Raw genomic sequence first — 21,159 nt, forward strand, 5'->3', positions numbered from 1 at the left:
TGTAGTCCTAGCTACACAGGAGGCTGAGGCAGGAGAATCGCTTGAATCCGGGAGGCAGAGGTTGCAGTGAGCCGAGAGCATACCACTGCACTCCAGCCTGGGCAACAGAGTGAGATTCCACCTCAAAAAAAAGTTTGTATTTGATTATTACTTTTATATGTTAACTTGAATAGTCCACGAGATGCCCAGATAGCTGATTAAACACTGTTTCTGGGTGTCTCTGTGAGTGGGTTTTCATTTGAACTGGTGAACTGTGTAAAGCAGGTGGCCCTCCCTAGAATGGGTGAGCATCATCTAATTCATTGAGGGCCTGAAAAAAGAACAAAAAGGTGGAGGAAGGGTGAATTTGCTCTCTGCCTAACAGCTTGAGCTGAGACATCAGTCTCTTGCCCTCAGTGCTTCTGGCTCTAAGGCCACCAGACCCTGACTAGAATCTACACCACTGACTAGCTGACTCTCAGGCTTTCAAACTATACCATCAGCTTTTCTAGGTCTCCAGCTTGCAGATGGGTGAACATGGGACTTCTCTGACTTCATAATCTCAGCCAATTCCTTAACATAAATCTCACTTTATATCTATCTATTAATGTCTGTCTATCTCTATATGTAGATATGAGAGATATTAGACCTATAGATACCTGTATCTACACAGAGAGAGATCCCATTAGTTTGTTTCTCTGGAGAATCCTGGCTAATACGTGCAGTACTGACATTATTATTTTAAGCACAGTGGATTGATAACATAGACTCACTTTTGCAACTTGTTTGTCACATAAAATGTAGCATGTAAAATCTTTCTAGATGAAAACTTGTGTATTTACTTTATTTCGATGCTACATAGTATTCTATTGTATTGATATACCACAATAGAATGAACCATCCATTCTTTTCTTGATGCATATTGAGGTCATTTTCAATGTGCCAAATGACATCCTCTTGATTTATTTCTGTGTACTTACACAAATTTATGGTAAATTTCTGCGTTATTGAATGTGAACAATTAGAATTTTGATAAATATCACCAAAATGCCTTTTGGAGAATGTACCTGTTTACTAACTCTGTAAATAACAACCTGTTATTAACTCTGGATATTATCACTTAAATATTTTAGGAAAACAGAGAGGTAAAAATGAGGTAGTGGTTTTAATTTTGCATTTTCATTATTATTAGTGATTTTGAACAGTACTGTATTTATTAACATTTTATTGTTTCTTATCTAAACTACCTGTCCTTATCCACTGCTAATCTAACTTTCAGTTATTTTCCATTTTGTTTACAGAACTCTCTTCTCCTTATGTCTAGTAAATTGTTGTTTATATATTTTCAAAATGTCTTTTAATTTTATTTATAAATCATTGAGTAAACTAATGAGTGAATGAGGGACTGATATAAAATATTAAAAACTGGTAATTAAGTAAGACATGTTAAGTTCATAATAGGCACATGTACCCAGGCTGCTGTGGGGTCATAGAATAGTGGTAGATACAGCTAAGTGGAGAGATAAAGAAGGCCAGCTGTACCAGATGAAACTTGAGCTGTGTTTTAAAATATGACTAGAGGCCAAGCGCAGTGGCTCACACCTATAATCCCAGCACTTTGGGAGGCCAAGGCGGGCAAATCACGAGGTCAGGAGTTCGAGACCAGGCTGGCCAACATGGTGAAACCCTGTCTCAACTAAAAATACAAAAATCAGCCGGACATTTTTTGTATTTTTGTAATCCCAGCTACTGAGGAGGCTGAGGCAGGAGAATCACTTCAACCCAGGAGGCGGAGGTCACAGTGAGCCGAGATCATGCCGCTGTACTCTAACCTGGGCGACGTAGCGAGACTTCATCTCAATAATAATAATAAAATAAAATACGACTAGAAATTGTTACGTCAAAGAAGATGAAGAAGTTGTTCTGGGAAGAGGATGCAGCAATCCAGGTGGAAGACAGCAAGGTCTTTTCTGGAAATTACAATGTTCACTTTGCCTAGAGGAAAAGTTACTGTACAGAGAGCTATGACACAGAGAACTATGAGATGGGGTTACAGAGAGGGAGGGGGCCATTGTGAATGGCTTGGTATGTTAAGATAAGGCATTTGAGCTTTACCCTGAAAACCTGGGGAGTCATCGATGTGTCTAGATTTGAATTTCAAGACAACTAGTCTAACACAAATATAAAAATAGTTCGGAAGGAGTCAGTTGGGATGCAGGAAGACCAGGTTGTGTTGAGGCAGACATTAAGTTTTTCATTGTCATAATTATCAGGGGTCAACATAAAATCTTTTAAAACATCTCTGGAATTGGAATTTAGCAGTAGCTGTGGAAGAATATATACCTGGCGAGTGGTGATGGTTGCGGTAGAGAGACTTTTCCTTTTCTTCTGTACACATTTGCGTATATTCAAGTTTTATTTTTCAATCAATCCGAGACTTTAATACTAAAGCAATATTTTTTTTAAAAACTGCACCAGTAACAGATGGGAAAGATCTGACTTGGAAATTTTTGTGATAAGTACTGAGTGCTTTGATGGACCATCAAATCAGTCTGAAACCAAATGTGAATATGGCTACTAAAAGCTGGTGTAGTAATAGTTGGTTACATTAGTATTTTATAGTATTCTAATAAAGAGTGTTTATACTCTGCTTTGTAACAGTATAATTGTATCTGGAAGCAAAGTTTGTTCACTTTGGGTGTCAAAATTGAGATGATCAACTTGGACCATGTTTAGGAGAAAGAACTGTGAGAGAAATGACTTAAAATCATATTAGGTAAGGAATAATTAAAGAAAATGGTTATATATGTATGTATGTATACATATATATCACAAATTGTCAAAGTTGTACACCTTAAACGTATGTAATTTTATTGGTCAACTATACCTCATTAAAGCGGGGAAAAAAGGATGTTTAGAACAGGCCAAGCAAGATATTTGATTTCAGTAAATAAGAATATTTTATTAAATTCCTAATAGAAATAGAAACAAGAAATTGAAATTGCAAGAGGGCAGATTTTTATACAAAAAAGGAAGAAATCAAATGGATGTCACCTTTTAATGCCTAGAAACTGATATCCCTGATGTTTTTGTCAACTTCTCCTAAACTGGCAAAGACTGCAGTATTCATTAATTTCACTAATTGTTATGGCCAGTTGTACATGATGAATTCCATAAAGGCCAGCCATTTGTTTGCAAATTCTTTTAATAAGTTTGCATACATTTTTCTCATTAAATAAAACTAACAGATTCATTTCGTAAGTTGATTGCATTAGATCTGTTTTCAGGTTTTTAAACTAGTACATTAAGTGGTAGTATTAATAATATTAAATAATTCAATTTGTCAGTATTACCAAATCTCTTCCCAACTTAGCCATAAATACCTTCTTTCACATACTCTACATACATAAGCCTAAGTTGCCACTCTTGTCCCCATTGTCTTTACATTTGCTGAAGTTTTGTTGTACACAGCTATTGTATTATTTCTTCTCACCAACAAAGATGGAGTGGAGTCAGTCAAAAAAGAGAGCTACCCTACACAGTCTAGTTCAGGGTAAATGTCAAACATCTCAGAAGATAAAATTTTAGTTTCATCCTGTAGACTTGGGATTCTGACACTTGAGCAGGTTGTAATCACCCTGCAACCCCGCGCTAGCCTGCATTGGAATACACTGAACTATGGGATATAATCTGTTCTTCTGTCATCTTGGGCTGGTGATATGGTAAGGCCTAAGAAAGACAACACAATTTACGTTTTTCTAGTGCCTTTATATACTTCTAAAATGTCTAATGTTTTAGCTCTAGGAAAATATTGCTTACCTAGCATAATTTGGGCATTGTTTTGCAAATATGCTGAAGTTCTTTGGTTGGCAAATACATGTATCAATTCACCTCCAGAGAACAGAGCCAACAGGATGTGTGTGTGTGTGTGTGTGTGTGTGTGTGTGTGTGTGTGTGTATGAGGAGATTGATCGCAAGGAGTTGGCTCATGTGATTATGAAGGCTGGCAAGTCCCAAGATCTGCAGGGTGAGCAGATCCATCAAGCTGATCCAGGAGAGCTGTCAGGGTTGCTTCAGTCTTGGTCCAAAGACCTGAGAACCAGGAGAGCCAATGGTATAGTTGGAGGTTGAAGACCAGCAGCAGCATTGAGACCTAGGAAGAGCCAATGCTTCTGAGTCTGAAGGCTGGAGAAGAACCAGTGCCCCAGCTTGAGAGCAGGAGTCATTCTCTCTTCGTCAGCTTTTTTGTTCTATTCAGGCCTTCAGTGGATTGGGCGAGGTCCACCCACGTTAGGGAGGATGATCTGCTTTATTCAGTCTACAGATTTAAATGTTAATCTCATCCAAAAACACCCTCGCACACACTCAAGATAATGTTTGATCAAATGTCTGGACATCCTGTGGCCCAGTTAGGTTAACGTATAAATAAAACATCACAATACGCTTAACAGACCAGGTGTTCCTATTGCTCATCAGTGTTTATTGCATGTTATCTGTTTACCAATTTTTTATTTTCCCTACCCAGGAATTATTTACTTAACATCACCTCTTAGTCATTTGGAATCTACCTCACTTTCGTTGATGGTTTCTGCTCAAGACGGTGGTGGGCTCACAGCTGTCATTAATGCCGAAGTCACCATACACATTTTCCAGACAACTCTGGCACCTGCTGAATTTGAAAGGCCTAAGTACACTTTCTTGGTTTATGAAGATGTGCCTGAAGATAGTCCCATTGGAACAGTGAAAGCAAGAGAGCCCCTGAGTAAGTACTTATTTCTTATGCTGCATGAAAGTCCATTATTGGAACATTTCTTGTTTTTTCCTAGGCAGTACAAGCTTGAATAATCTTTTTCTTCTTTCCATGCAAGTCAAAACAAGGGAGATAACACAGCCTGTGGCTTGCTCTTTGTTCCTCCAACATTGTTTCTGTCCATCCCACAATTTTTTTTTTCTGATCACAAAAATAATAGGTATTTGTAAAAGAATGTTTAAAATAATACAGATTATAATATACAAAGTATATGTCTCCTATAACCCACTCACCAAAACACACATACATACACACTCACACACAATTTACAAGTTTTTGACAAAAATGCATCTTTCTGTATTTGTTGTTGTAGAGCTTCTTTCCCCACTTAGTATATACTGAGCAACTTTCCAGATAACTGGACGTCATTCTGTCTCCCTAAAAGACAGTTGTGTAGTATTTCAACTTAGGAAGGAACAGGAGGGGACCAGGAGGAGGACAAGCTCTTTGGAGAGGTAATTCATTTCTAGGAATTTATCCTTCAGAGGCTCCTCTACAAGTGTGAAAAAGTCACACACGGCTATTTGCCCAAGTACTATTTGGACTAGCAAGATTTTTTAAATCATTCAAACTGGTAGCAAATGTAAACATAAAACATACCTAAGTTGAAATACTATACAATCTCTATGGAGAGTATTTGCCCATCATAGGTAGATATAACAGAGAAACATCAACATAAATTTAACTTGACTTCCTCAAATATATAAAAAAGGTATCCCAATTATTTTCTGAATATCTTTCCCTTTTAACTCATGTAAGAAGGATGAAGGAAGATATGAAACCTGTGCCTTGCTCTTTGCCCTTTGGACGTTCTTTTCCTATACCAAAAAATTCTCAAAACCACGTGTCCACTTTTCAGCAGGCTTTGGAGAGCAGAGGAAGTAAGACATTACACAGTAGTCTCCCTAGATGGAGAATATACAATCACGCGTCCTTAACGATGGGAAATATTTTGAGAAATGCCTCATTAGAAAATTTTGTCAGCGTGCATACGTCACAGAGTGTACTCACACAAACCTAGATGATGTGGCCTACCAGACACCTAGGCTAAATGTTATAATCCATTGCTCCTAGGTTACGAACCTGCACAGCAGATTACTGCACTTAATACGGTAGGCAGTTGTACCCCAAAGGTAAGGATTTATGTATGTGAACATAGAAAAGGTACAATAAAATACGGTGTCAGAATCTTACGGAACCATCATAATATATGTGGTCCATCATTGGAGTGTCATTAGGCAGTGGATGACTGTATTAATATTTCAATTTCTAAGTTTCCAGTGGGTCCACCCTTTTGACATACAGTGGTTGCCCCCTCTCTCTTTTTCAGACTCCTCAGAACCCATCTTTTACAGGATTTCTTCTGGTGATCTCGGCGGAAAGTTCTCCATTCACCCGTGGCTGGGCACTATTCGCACCCGGAAGCCCCTGGATCACGAGACGCAGCCCGTGGTTGTGCTCACCGTGCAGGCGCAGCTCGGCAGCGCCCCAGCCTGCAGCAGCACAGAGGTCAACATAACTGTCCTGGATGTCAATGACAACCACCCAGCGTTCCTCAGGACCTCGGATGAGATTAGAATATCGCAGACCACGCCGCCTGGCACAGCCTTGTACCTCGCACGTGCGGAAGACAGAGACAGTGGGCGGAACGGACTCCTCCGGTACTCCATCGCCAGCCCGCAGCCGGGCGTCTTTGCCATCGACAGAGCCCTGGGGGTGCTGTTCCTCAACGGCAGCCTGGGCGCGGGCGAGCACCGGGAGCTCACGCTGATTCTCAAGGCCGAGGACCAAGGCGTGCCTCCTCGGGCAGCCCTGCTGGTGCTGACAGTCGTTATCGAGAAACGCGAACACAGCCCATCCTGGACTTTCGAACATTTGGTCTATCAAGTGGAAGTCAGTGAGTCTCTCTCAGCGACGACACAAATACTGCAAACACAGGCGCACCCACTTGGCCCCCAGCGTGCAGCCTCGCCGCTTAGCTACTCGCTGGAACCTAGCATAGACTCTGCTGTGTTTGGAATCCGCCCTTACACGGGCTGGATTTATTTGCGGCGACAGCTTGACTATGAATCCACCCAAACATATAATTTTAGAGTGTTTGCTTGGATCCCCGAGGACAGATTGTTGCAAAATGTGAGCACTACAGTCACTGTTCATGTCCGGGATGAGAATGACAATCCCCCCACCTTCTTGCATGATGTGTTGTTTCTGAAAGTCGAAGAGAGCCCTGTTCCCCAAGGTGTAATAGGCAAAATTACAGCTATTGACATGGACTATGGAAGGAATGGACAGCTATTATATTTCCTTTTGTCTGATGGAAGATTCTTCAAGATGAATCCTAATACAGGTAGCACTTCATAGTTTCCACCTATTCCTTTAAAATGAAGATTGAGTACTATCATGCTGGTCTTTAAGTAAAAATAAAAATTAAAAATTAAATAAAATCAAGATTGAGAAAACTCAAATCGTTAGGTGTAGCATTAGTGCATACATGCAATTGAAATATGGTTTTTAATAAATACGGTATTCGATTACTGTATTGTGAGATCTTAAAAATGGAGTAAAAATTGAACAGAGTTTCACCCATAATAATTCATACTTTCCTCGCATCACATCCACATCCTGCCAATATACGGTTCTTTTTCTGAACTAGAGGTATAGTCGGAACTGTATTGAATATATCCTTGTGTAAAGGCTAATTTTTTCAGCAACCATCCTTTTCCATTTGTAGACATTTTAAAAATGTCAAGATGTATTTTGTGAAATGTAAATATCATCAATGTAAAGCTAGAAATTACTCTCAGAATGTGTATCTTTATTCTCGTTCTGACAGGAACCAGAGGAAAACGGGGAATAATCACAGTGAAATTTTTGAAGTCTGAATTAAGAAATTAAAGATTAAAAGTCACTATATTTTAAAATTTATGTTGTGTAAGTTTACAGGGAGTTTATTTAATCCTTACAATGAAATATATTTATACTGCAAATACATAGCCAGGAAACTGAGACTCGGATAGCTCAAGTAGTACACCCAAAGTCATGCAGCTGGGAAGAATAGAGGAAGCCCCCTCTTTGTGCGGGTCCAGCAGACACCATCTACGTCATAACCTGGGCAGATGGTGCCGTGCCTTTAGTGGGACAGACTTAACATTCAGTTCTGATGAACTTCAAGCCTTTGTTCTCAAGCCTCTGTTCTGTGAATTAGGAGAAGGTGACCTTTCTCAGCAGATGGAGGTTTTCACAGGGCACATCACTTGCCAAGAAGGTTGCAAGCTGCCTTTCCACTCTCATTCACTCCCTAAGCTGGGACTCCTTCTGACAGGGCAAAACCATACAGGTATACAGGATTGACCCTGCTTGCACTTTACTTCCATATGGCTAGTTTTCAAGGTCTTCTATTTCACTTGTTTTTTTCTTTAAAATAAGCAAACTACAGTTGATTTCCCCTTGATATTCCCTCCCCTACAAGAAGACCAGGTGTCCATTCCTCATTTCATTGCATGGCTTTAAGCAAGTAGCTTAAGCTCAGAGCTGTTTCCTTACCATGAATACAGGAGACAATTCCTGACATGCCCTGTGCTATGCTTTGAGGGGGAAAGAGCTAAAGAGTATGAAGGGGCTTGGAAGAATATGTGCTTGTAAACTGTTCCTCCTCCCAAGGACAGCAGGGTGCAAGGCAGTGTGGAGGGTGACCTTCAGAGCCTAGGAGACACACCCCCTTTTCATCCAGTTCTCTGGACAGTCTTCCAAGTGACCAGGAGTTGAACCCCTGTGGAACTGTACCCTGGTGTCGCCCATCCCCCGCTGCAGCCGGAGCTGCAGTCTTTTACATCCCCGACCTCCAAGGCTGCTGCTTATCCATCAGATTTGCTTTATGAATAAAAATCTGTTTGCCATTCAGAAGTTAAGGTCTTCAGAGGAGAATTACAGTTTGGAATTTAAAAAATGCAATTGTATATATGATCTATATTAAAACCTCAGAGTAAACACTATAAATGTAGTTTATATATTAATAGTAAACAGTTATCATAAACACTGCTCACCAATTCAGCAACTTACCTGAATGAGAATTGTCATTTTGTTCCTTATTTCCACTTTCTTTTTATGCAATGCTATTTTTTTTGTATTAAGATGAAAAAAGTTTTTAGCCATAGAAATGTTTGTCGGTAGCTGCTTCATGCTCACATTCTCACAGGTACATTTTTTTTTTCATAAATGATGAGGAAACCAATGCTTGGCAGAGCTCTCTAACAGGAGACAGGCTATTGGACCAAGTGCTTGTCTTCCCACCGTCCCTGGCAATAGGGAGAGGCAGTTAAATGTTATGCCTGGGTCTGCATGACTGACACATGAGGAAAGTTACCAAAGGTAGTGTAGCTGTAGGCAGAAATATTTGAAATAAAGCTTCTAAAGCATTAAGAGTTTTTAGGAAGTCAGTATCCATTGCTACATGTCTATTTTGTGAGATAAAAAACAAATACCTGTGTACGTAAAACACAAACCATTGCCTAAGGAATATGATTTGATTTTCAGAAAGATGTGTAGCCATTATGTTAAAGTAGTGATAACAGCTGCCATTTGTGTAATCATGTATAGCTTGCACAATGCTTTTAAATGTGTGATTACATTTCTTCCTGACAGTAGTCCCAGGCTCAGGGGCCATTCCATGTCTGAGGTGGGGAAACTGGGGCCCAAATCCAGAACTTGTGTCAGAGCTAACGTGCTTTCCATCATCCTGTATAGCAGCAGGAGGGATAAGCAGCAGTTTTAAATCTTCTCAATCATTACTAAGTTCCCACAGAGTTTTGTCATTTTTATGAATTCATTTTTTATTAGTTCAAATGATTGATGGATGATAATTTGAAATACAAAGAATAACAAATTTAAAGTGACATTTTCAGGAGCAACTTGAGAAAATTTTTTCAACAGTACCATACCATCTACTATGTAGATGGTCTTAGAAGTCGCATGTTTGCTCAAAGCTTTTTATTTGGTTTTCCTTCTGGAAATTGTTCTGGCTGCAGTGCACCTGGTACACAGTGCCTATGTCTTGTTCTGCTCTGTGCTCCGCAGGAGAGTTGATCAATTGGGTGGCACTGGATCGTGAGCACCGGGGACACCATCAGATGACTGTGCTAGTGATAGACCACGGCTCCCCACCACGAAATGCCACCATGGCGGTTTACGTCTCAGTTACTGACATCAATGATAACAGGCCCTTCTTCCCCCAGTGTCTGCCTGGAAAGGAGTTACACGTGAAGGTTTGTGAAGTAACCTTGCGATGAAGTTGTAATATCTTAAGTCATTTGTTTTGAGCACCATCTTGTGGTAAAACATGTGAATGTATCACATCAGTCTTGGTGTGGCAGAGCATACTTTTTTCCAGAAGACCTAGATATTGTGCACATTTTTTTAAAAAAAACTTTTGAAAAGGTAAATGAATCTATGTGCTCTTTGGCATTGTACCTCTAGTTGCTTTATATTAATAAGTGTAATTCAGCCTTTGTATACAAACTGAATGGTGCTTCAGGATAATGCTCAGACGTGGCTTGTTTTTCCAGTAGTTTGCATGCATCTCTTTGTGCGGAGCTTCTTAAGGGCAATTGATACATGTCTCTAAGATAGTTACTTAAGGGTAGGGGAACAACGTGTAGCTCTAAAGTGGGTAGGTGGACATCCAGAGATAGTAAAAGATGATCCTTTTGACCACATGCACAAACTTGCAATTATATTTATATTACCTCATCTTTTTCATTTCTGTCTTTTTGTATGTTTTATAATATACATAATAAATTAGAATCTCCATTCATTCACATAATTAATAAATATGTTTGGACCTACTAATAATTTTTTTAGTAGATGGGTTATAATAATGAAAAGTTTAGAAGCTACTGTTCTAGAACAATTGAATTAGACATTCAAATTGTGCTCAAGTATACATATTGAACAACTCAATGAAAGTATTGAGGAACTCACAACTTTAAACCGATCTTCTGGTTCAGCTTTAAAGAAAAATTCTAACACAGCAAAATATTATTATATTATCATTACCCTTTTTAATCATATTATTAAAATGTCCTATGGCTTAACTGGGCAGTTGGACTCTAAACATGTAGTTGAACTTCACATGTGCATTTCAATATTCCAGAACAGCTCCTGATAATTGATATGTCCTGTATGAGTTTTGTTTTTTGAATTAAAGGTTCATACTTATTTTAAGCATATTTTAAGCCATAGCAACCACCTTTCAAAAAATGTCCTAAGAGATGATGGATGAGAATATGCTAGAAATCTTAAAATACACCAAAAATCTAAGATTGTTTAGTAAGTTCAATTTCTTTTTCTTTTGGTCAAAATTAGTTCAGATGCCTCAGATAATTCGCTATAATTGAATAAAAGATTTAATTTGTAAGGAGGATTCTTTTCATGGACTTACACCCATATAACTTTTACATGGTATGCATTTGAATTATATGTGGATTTAAGATAGTTTAAAATGTTAAAATGTATAATGTATTCATTCATTTAAAGGTCCACTGATATTTCTTTTTAAACTTTTGCTAACTCATTTGTAAGCTGTTTGTTTTAATGGCAGGTTCTGGAAGGTCAGCCAGTAAAAATGTTGGTTACAACTGTGTTTGCAAAGGATCCTGATGAAGGAAATAATGCAGAAGTTATATACTCAGTATCTTCAGGTAAAAATTACTGTTCATACAGGATTAAGAACTTTTAGGATTTCTGCTTTCATTTATCAACTATCCCCTTCTGGGAAAACGGGTTCTATTTTGATTACTTAGAATGCTGTAGTTAATTTTGAAAATACACCAAGTTACAAACAAAATACATTTGCTATTGTCAAGAGCTACTTTCAGTTTTTGAAAAATCATTTATAAGTTTAATAAAAAATCAGAGTAGCTTTTTACATTCCTAATAGAAACCATTCATCTTTAGTGAATAATTTGCAATAATGTGAAGTACAAATTTACTTTTGTTGATAGGAAAGTGTTAGGGGATAAGAATTGGTATTAAGTGTGATTAAGAGTTCCAAGCATCCATGAATCTTTATGAAGACTAAATACTTGTAAGGTCGGAGTAAATCATGCCTAGAAAATGTCACATGTATATATACATGTGTGTGTATGGGGAAAGTTTATTGAAGTGGGCTTACTATTATGTTTTCTGTTGGAATGTGCAGGCCTCAGATTTTTTCAAGTTATTTACTTTAGTTGGCATTGTGTTTTCTATCACTTTAAAAGACATTTGGTGCTTTGTCATATTTGATACAAACATAGGACATAGGAAAAAAGAGACAACATTGTCCTTACCCACAGATAATTTGATTATCTTCCTTGAAAACCCAAGAGATGCTATAGGCAACCCTTTGGAATTAATAAAATAGCCAATTTTCTGGGAACAATGTCAACATATGAAACTCACTGGTATTTTTAAAACTTAGGAGTTTCCAAAGATCTCATTCACTATGGTGAATTCACAAAGAAAATGAAAGGGTGTAGGGGCATATCTACTGTGAAGCTAATGAAGCTTAGTTTTGGGGTATTTTACTTGCATAGCCTCCCCAGGGAGAGGGGAAAGTGGAAAATTTATTTTTCTTAAGGAGGGCCTCTCAAACTATACAAATCTCAAAACAATACAAATAGGATCCCTCTCTATTAGGGGCATAGAAAAAATTCCAGTATAACTTGTACAAAACTTTCATACAGAGAAGTAAAATATATTAATGAAGGACATAAAAGAATGAAATGAAAAGCTGTATCATGTTCTTGCTTGGGAAGACTCAATATCCTAAAGATGACAATTCTTAACAAAAATATAATTATTGATTCAGTGTGATTTCAATCAAAATTTCAATAAGGCTTTAATAGAATCTGACAAGCTGATCTAAAAGTCATGTGGAAGAGCAAAAGACAAGGAATAACTAAGACAATGTCCAAAGAACAAGTGGGAAGCTGGCCCTACCCAGTCTTAATTTATAAAATTTCATAATTAAGACACTTTTGTATTGATTCACTCATTAATAAATGGACCAGTTGAAAAGAGTAGGAGTGATACTTTACACATACGGAAACCTGACATGTGAGGGGTAGAAAATAAACTGGAAAAAGGTGGACTATCAATACGTGACGCTCATGTGCGTGGTCACCTACAAGGAAAAAGATCTCTACTCTCAGCATATCAAAGATGAGTCTTATTAAATGTTGAAATCTTTATCTCTTACGAAAGAAAATATGAGAGTGTTTATACATATGGCATTGGGAATAGAGAAGATGGTTTAAATAAGAAGAAAAGCAGAAGTTCACAAAGAAGTAGCTACATAAAACTACATGAAAATCGAAAACACTACAAAATATGCCATTGTTTACAATTTGCTTAGTCAAGTCACAAATTGGGAAAAGGTAATTACAGCCCAGTAACCAATACAAAATTAGTATTCAGAATTTATTAAGAACTCCTGCAAACCAATAAGAAAAAGACAAATAAATAATAAAACTGGACAAAAATATTAACAGACAACTCAAAGAAAAGAAGCCTGAATAATTAAAAAGATTTTTAAATCATGCCCAGACTCCTTGATATGGCAACTTTGAAGAACAATGAAGCAATATCTGATAAGATTGGAGATGTGCTTATGCTATACCCTTGCAGTTCTAGTTCTGTTGCTCTAGAGGAACTTTATATGTGCAGAGTGAGATTGTAACAGGATGTTCATTGAAGCATTGTTTCAGTTGTTTGCGTAATATGGTATATTCACAGAATACTCTACAGCAATGAAAATGAATACAGTAGAGTTTCATACATAGCAGTGTGGATAAATATTAAATCCAAAGTTAAAGCAAGGAAGGCAGAAATTTTACAGAAGATAAAAAGAATTTGACACAAACAGCAGCTTTGAGTTTGTTGCATTGCCTTTCATTGGTAACGTTACATATGCAATTCTTCTCAATACCTCCATGGTCAGGCAGCCAAATTCTTCTCTCGTGTTTCTATGCCCATATAAACCGTCCACACTTATTTACCTATAAATGTCTTCCCAAGTTTTCAGGACACTTGAATGGTGGATGATACAGATGTAGTGAGCCTGCAGCAGACCCACATTTGGAGACAGCCCCTTCCTCTGTTCCTGCTGTCCCCTCCAGAAACTCTCCCCATCCTCCCCCTCTTTTTTTGTCTTCCCTTTTGTTACTTCTCAAATTTCTCTTTTTATTGTCTTAGCTTATTTTAATGTGGTCGTTGGGAGGAAGAAAAACTGGCTTTGCAGTCTTGCATTTAAGAATCTTCCTCTGGCTATGAGGTCAGTTAGGTCAATAAGATCTTTATATCTTTTTTTCCTGTTTTATTTTGGGGTGGAGAAGACAACATAGTGTGCCTGTGAAAGGCAGTGATGGTGAAGAGGGAAGATACACACACACACGGCTATAATCCTGCTATAATACCAGTATTTAAAAGCACGCAAAGCCATGGTATATGTTATTTATGGATGTATGGACTGGAAAGATAAACCTCAACTTTAGTTATAAAAGTGACTTTCTAAAGAGGAGGGGAATGAGATTTGGAGCTGTATACAGATCCACTCGTTTTCCATTTCTTGGAAAAATTTGAAGAAATATTGAAAATTAATCAATCTAAGAAGTGATACTTTGATGTTCATGTATTTGTGAATGTTCGAAATATTCTTTTTTAAAAATTAGCTTTGAAAATGATACTTGAGGCACATCGATACAAAAATATGAAGATATACATTACATTATTCCTATCTTTATTTTTTATCTGATAGTAAAATAGAAGCGACTACAAAATTTATGGTAAAATAATGAGATGAAAATCGGTATAAGGGTAATAAAGGTATGTATCATATTCATGAATGCATTCTATAGTATTTCTTTGAGAATAAAATCAATGGGTTAAAGCATAGAAATCACAACTAATAAATGTTACATAATTGCCTGCTCCCATGCTATGAATTTCTTGAAGACAGAGCTTCTTTTTTATTTGCCCTTATATCCCTAATAACTGGTAAAGTATTTGGTCCATAGTAATGAATCAGCAACTGTTGAACTAAAGAATGGAGGGGAGCTTCTAATCATGATTTTTCTGAGGTTTGAAATGTTTGAAATATTCAGATTTTAAATCTGTTATTTAACTCAAAACCGTGTGATACCAATTTGAATTATAAGCATCAATATGAATGTGTAGATGTGTGCCTGTGTGTTCTCTGTCCACTGAAAAGGCCTAGAAATGATGACAAACCCAGAAACAGTGAGCACCCCTAATGTCCCAAATATGTTCTCCCAAAACCATTTTCCACCAAAAGGAACCAGGAGTCATTGGAGAAATGGTGATGTCAGGTCACAGTCAGGAAATCTACAATATGAGTCTGCACCATTTTGTCATACCAGTTACAAGGAGGCTACTAAACACTGCTAGGATCATGGAAAGAGATCCAGGAACCAGCTTTAAGCAGATCCCAATGTTCAGCAATGGGACAATATGAGCATCAATAAGGATAATAATGGCAATATGTTGAAACACCACTAATATGTTTAAATCATGCTTAATGATTTCCAAAACAAAAGCAAGACAAAATGTTACTTATCATAATTGGAACATTGGTGGATGTTAGTGAGCCAACTCAGTATTTCAAAAACTGTTAAATAAAAGTTTAAGTCATCAAGCATTTATCCTGTGTTTCTTATAATGAACTCTTTCTCTGAAAATTTCTATTTATTGAAATATTCCAGCTAATATATGAAAAAGGGATGATAAAGCAGAATGCAGTATGTATTGAGTGTCCTTTGTCTAAAATGCTTGGGACCAGAGGTGTTTCAGGTTTTGGATTTTTTTTCGGTGGGTTTTTTTTATTGGAATATTTGCATATATATAATGAGATATCTTGGGGATGAGACCCAAGTCTAAACATGAAATTCATTTTTTACAGACATCTATATGCATAGCGTGAAGGCAATTTCATTCAACATTTTTATAACTTTGTGCATGAAACAAAGTTTTGACTGTGTTTTGACTGCAACCCATCTGATGAATCAGGTGTAGAGTTTTCCACTTGTAGCGAGTGTTACGTCAGTACTCAAAAAATTTTGAATTTTGGATTCATATTTTTGGATTTGGGATGTCAAGTTGTATTATACTTCACAATACTTAAAGAATAATTAATGGATCTAGGCTGTGCATCAGTTGGGGGCCAACATCGAAAACAACGAGCTTTTGGCCCATGCCCGTAGTCCCAGCTGTTTGGGAGGCCAAGGTGTGAGGATCACTTGCGACCGTGAACTCCAGGCTGCAGTGAGCTATCATGGCACAATTGTGCTCTAGCCTGGGTGACAGAGAGAGACCTCATCGTTGTTTTGTTTTTATTTTTATTTATTTATTTTTAAGGCAGCTAGATCTATGCCTTTGAAGGGAAAAAACACTATTTGTGAAGTAGTCTTGCAAAAAAAAAAAAAAATCAAACCTGATCTGAATCTTGTCAGTTCCCTAGATCTACCTCCCAATTTAAGGAAAACACAGAGAATAGAAGAATATATTATGCTGCATATTGGAGATGCAACAGCAAATCTAGATCATGGAAAATGTCAGGATACAAGGTCCAGTTTATTCAACAAATGAATTGCAAGAACAGTTAAAGAGATGGGTGGCAGGAATCCATAGATTAAAGAAATATGCAATATATGGACTTCATTTTGATCTTAATGTGAACAAACAAGAAAAATAAGGAGTATTTATGGGATGATTGAAAATTTGAAAACTTACCAGATATTTGGTGATGTTAGTGAATCATTATTAATTTTTAAGGTATAATATGGTACTGTGATTGTGTTAAAAGTATTTCTTATTTTTTAGAGATGCATTTTGAAATATATACAGAAGAAATAATATGATTTCTGGAACTTACTTCAAAAAAATGGGAGAAGAGAAGTAAATACATGGGGAGTATATGAAATAAGATTGGCCATGAGTTGATCATTGTTGAAGCTAGGTGATGGACTCATGAAAGTTTATTATACCATTTTATTCACTTTTTTATATGCTTGAAATTTTCCATAATAAAACTTTTTAAAAACTGATATTTCTTGTCTATTTTTAGTGTCATTTCTGTGTTCATACTCTCATAGAATTTAAAGCAAATAAATCTTTCAAATGATCAATATATTGGATAAATTGATTCTCTGTTTTCTGCATTGTCAATTAACATTCATTTCTTAATTTTCTTATGTGTGTATAGAAGATAATTCTGAGCACTTTAAGATTGATGCCAACAGTGGTGAAATAAGAACAACCACAGTACTTTCATATGATTATAGACCTTCTTACAGAATGACTGTCATTGCCACTGACCAGGGAGTGCCTCCTCTTCAAGGACAGGCAGTTCTTAATATTCAGGTAATGTCGTCACCATAAAATATGGAAGGACATCTACGTATTTCATTTGATTTTATTACAAGTTTATAGAGTGAAGATACATGTAATATGTATGTATGTGAATATGTATGTATGTGACATGAATACTGTTTTAAGATGGCATTGCACATAGCATTCTTAGCTTTTTGCTATCACTAGAGAAATGATTTAGACCCAAATTATTTTGCAAATTAGCTTTGTACAGTTCTTGACAAAATAATCATCACTTGACATTTATGTTGCTTTGTTTATAATGGACAAAAGGTATCTTTTCTTGTACTTATTCCTAATATCAAGGACCTGGTAAATTTGCAGGAGAAACTTGTATATAAACAAATGGCCATATAATAAATGACATAGTTTTTTGTAATTTTTTTAAATTTGGAAAAGTAACTTCAGATTTCGTATTTTAAGGCTTTACTTTAATCATAACGGGCAAACAAGTTGTGGGAAGTCTCCATAGTAGGAAAAAAATTACACCAACCACTCAAAAAGAAGATGACCGTGCATATAGTTAGTTTCTTTGTGCATGCATGTGATAATCAGAAATATTAATACAGGTATATACAATAACCAAGGATATATATCCACAAGAACTCTGTTTCCAAATTATATTCTTTACCGCTTAAGGATATGTGGGTTAAGAGAAAAATATAAATGGTCATACTTCTAGTTTCTTGTTTTAGATAAACAAAGACATATGATACTTAAAGGTACACAGATGTTGTCATCATGGCTAGATTGATCTGTAGTATTTAAAATAATTTGGAGAACTAGCTATCTGCATTCCCATTGAAGAATCCACAAGGCTACAGTTCAGCTTAACTATAGCATGGCTTTACCAAACTGTCATTTCACACAATACAGCAAACTGGGAAATAGAAAATTCTGTAGCTCTTATCTCCTAAATATTAGCAGTTTTTGATCTTCTGAGACATACTGGAATTACATAATATAAAACCGACATTTTTCTCACTCATTAACATATGATCACATACATGGAAGGAAATTGCTTTCAAAATAATATTATTACATGTGTTGACCAAACTGTTTTAAAAATACCCCAAATTAATATCTCTTTTATTCGTATTTCAGGTGATCCCACTATCCAAAGGGAGAGCAATCATGTCTCAGAATATTAGACATTTAGTTATACCAGAAAATTTGAAGCCTGCAAAAATAATGAGCTTGATAAAGTCACCTGATCACCTTCAACAATATCATAATGGAAAGTTACATTTTAGTATTGTTGCAGATGATAAGAATGGACACTTTGAAATAGACAGCTCAACCGGAGACTTGTTTCTTTCTAAGGAACTTGATTATGAGACGACATCTCATTATCTTTTCAGAGTGATTACTACAGACCATAGCAAAAACCTTGCCCTGAGTAGCACAGTCTTCCTTAGTATTGATGTGGAAGATCAGAATGACCATTCCCCATCTTTCCAGGATGAGTTCATTGTGATCAGCATAGAGGAGAATGTTCCCATAGGAACCCTGGTGTATGTCTTCAATGCCAAAGATGGTGATGGCAGTTTTTTGAACAGTAGAATACAATACTACATTGAATCCCACAACCCTGGCATGAATCCATTTCTCATCCACCCCTCATTTGGCACACTAGTCACTGTGTCCCCTCTTGACAGAGAGAGCATTCCAACTGTCATCCTGACAGTAACAGCGTCTGATCAGGCTGTGAATGTGACAGACCGGCGTCTGAGATCACTGACAGCACAAATAGTGATTTTGGATGTAAATGACAACAACCCCACTTTTATGTCTTTCCCCATTGCCCATGTCAAAGAGGATGTCACAGTGGGCTCCTTGGTGCACCATATAATTGCTCACGATCCAGATGAAGGAAGGAATGGGAAAGTAACATACAGCATCCTCTCAGGAAATGAAAATACGGTGTTTCTGCTAGATGAGTCATCAGGTACAGTGCCTATATGTCACTTTTAAAAATATTTTATTTTATTGTGGTAAGAAAACATGAGACCCACCCTCCCGACAAAGTTTTAAGTGTACAACACATTGTTGTTGACTATGGGTTGAATGTTGCACAGCATATATCTAGAGATTATTCACCTTGCTTAACTGAAACTTGAGTATCTCCCATTTTCCCTTCCATCCAACCCCTGACAACCAGCACTCTTTGATTCCATGAATTAGACTATTTTAGATACTTCATGTACATTTAATAATAGAGTTTTGTCTTTTTGTGACCGGCTTATTTTGTCTAGCAAAATGTCCTCAAGATTTATCCATACTATCACGTCTTGTAGAATGTCTTTCTTTTTTAAGGCTGAATTGTCTTCAATTGTATGCACATACCACATTTTCTTTATCCATTCATCTTCCGATTAACATTTTTAGGTTGTTTCCACATTTTAGCTATTGTGGATGGTGCTGCAGTAAACATGGGTGTGCTACTCTCTCTTCAAGATCCTGATTTCAATTCTTTTGTATAAATATCCAAAAGTGGAGTTCCTGGGCCATATGGTAGTACTATTTTTATTTTTGGAGGAACATCCATGCTATTTTCCTTAGTGGCTGTAACATTTTGAATTCCCACCAACAGCGTACAAGGGTTCCAAGTTCTCTACTCCCTTCCCAATACTTGTTGTCTTTTTTTTTTTCAATAATAGCCATCCTAACAGGTATGAGTGATACCTCATTGTGGTTTTGACTTGCATTTCTCAAATGATTCGTGACATTGAGCATTTTTTCATATACCTATTAGCTGTTGTATGTCTTTTTTGGAGATGTTTCTATTCAAGTCATTTGTTCATTTTAAAATTAGGTTATTTGGTTTTTTTATGTTTAGTTGTAGAAGTTTTTAAATATATATTCTGGATATGAACCCCTCATCAGATAGTTGGTTTACAAATACTTTCTTCCATTCTATAGGTTGCCTTTTTCTTTGCTGTGCAGAAGCTTCTTAATTGTATGTAGTCCCCCTTGTTTATGTAGTCCCCTTGTTTATGATTCATTCCTGATTTGTTTGACTGCAAACAACCCCCTTTGCAGTCTGTGTTTTTGTTGTCTTCCCATGAAATAATTGCCAACACTCAAGTCACAAAGCTTTCCCCTCTGTGTTTCCTTCTAGGACCTTTATAGTTTCAGGTATTACATTGAAGTCTTTAATCCATTTTATTTTGTATTATTTTTGTATGGTGTAAAATAAAGATACAACTTCATTCTTTTGCATGTGGATATCCAGTTTCCCCACACCATTTGTTGAAGAGATTAGCCTTTTTCTAATGTCTATTATTGGAAACTTTGTTCAAGATCAATTGACTATATACAGGTGGATTTATTTCTGGGCTCTCTACACTATTCCATTGGCCTAAATGTTTGTCCTATGCCAATACCATACTGTTTTGATTATGGCAGCTTTGTAATATATCAAAGCCAGGAAGTGTGATGCCTTCAGCTTTGTTCTTCCTCAAGATTATTTTGACTATTTGGGATTCTTTGAGATTCCATTTGAATTGTCATATTATTTTTTTCTATTTCTGCAACAAATGCCACTGAGATTTTGGTAGAGATTGCATTGAATCTGTAGATCAGTTTGGGTAGTATGAACATTTTAATAATATTAGACCTTTCACTCCATGAACATACATGTCTTTCCATTTGTATCTTCTTTAATTTCTTTCATCGTTTTGTGGTTTTCAATATACAAGATACTCACCTCCTTAGTTAGCTTTATCCCTGAGTGTTTTATTTTACTCCTTTTTGTGCTATTGTCAATGGAATTGTTTTTCTTTTTTTTTCTTCTATTGTTTTTTTTAAATTATTATTATACTTTAAGTTCTAGGGTACATGTGCATAACATGCAGGTTTGTTACATGTGTATACTTGTGCCATGTTGGTGTGCTGCACCCATCAACTCGTCAGCACCCATCAACTCGTCATTTACATCAGGTATA

At 36.7% G+C, this 21,159-nt stretch overlaps 1 protein-coding gene across 1 annotated transcript in view; it reads left to right on the plus strand.

Annotated features, from left to right (window-relative positions):
* The window catches only part of DCHS2 (dachsous cadherin-related 2), a 168,224-nt gene that overhangs the window by 52,708 nt on the left and 94,357 nt on the right, over positions 1–21,159 (plus strand). The window contains 8 exon segments of the mRNA XM_011959767.1: positions 4,505–4,741; positions 6,120–7,136; positions 7,843–7,911; positions 7,914–8,000; positions 9,863–10,050; positions 11,385–11,484; positions 17,046–17,203; positions 18,317–19,160. Of these exon segments, the coding sequence (XP_011815157.1) occupies positions 4,505–4,741; positions 6,120–7,136; positions 7,843–7,911; positions 7,914–8,000; positions 9,863–10,050; positions 11,385–11,484; positions 17,046–17,203; positions 18,317–19,160 (2,700 nt within the window).

The sequence above is a fragment of the Colobus angolensis genome, unplaced genomic scaffold (assembly GCF_000951035.1).
Source record: "Colobus angolensis palliatus isolate OR3802 unplaced genomic scaffold, Cang.pa_1.0 Scaffold5, whole genome shotgun sequence".
Lineage (NCBI taxonomy): Eukaryota > Metazoa > Chordata > Mammalia > Primates > Cercopithecidae > Colobus > Colobus angolensis.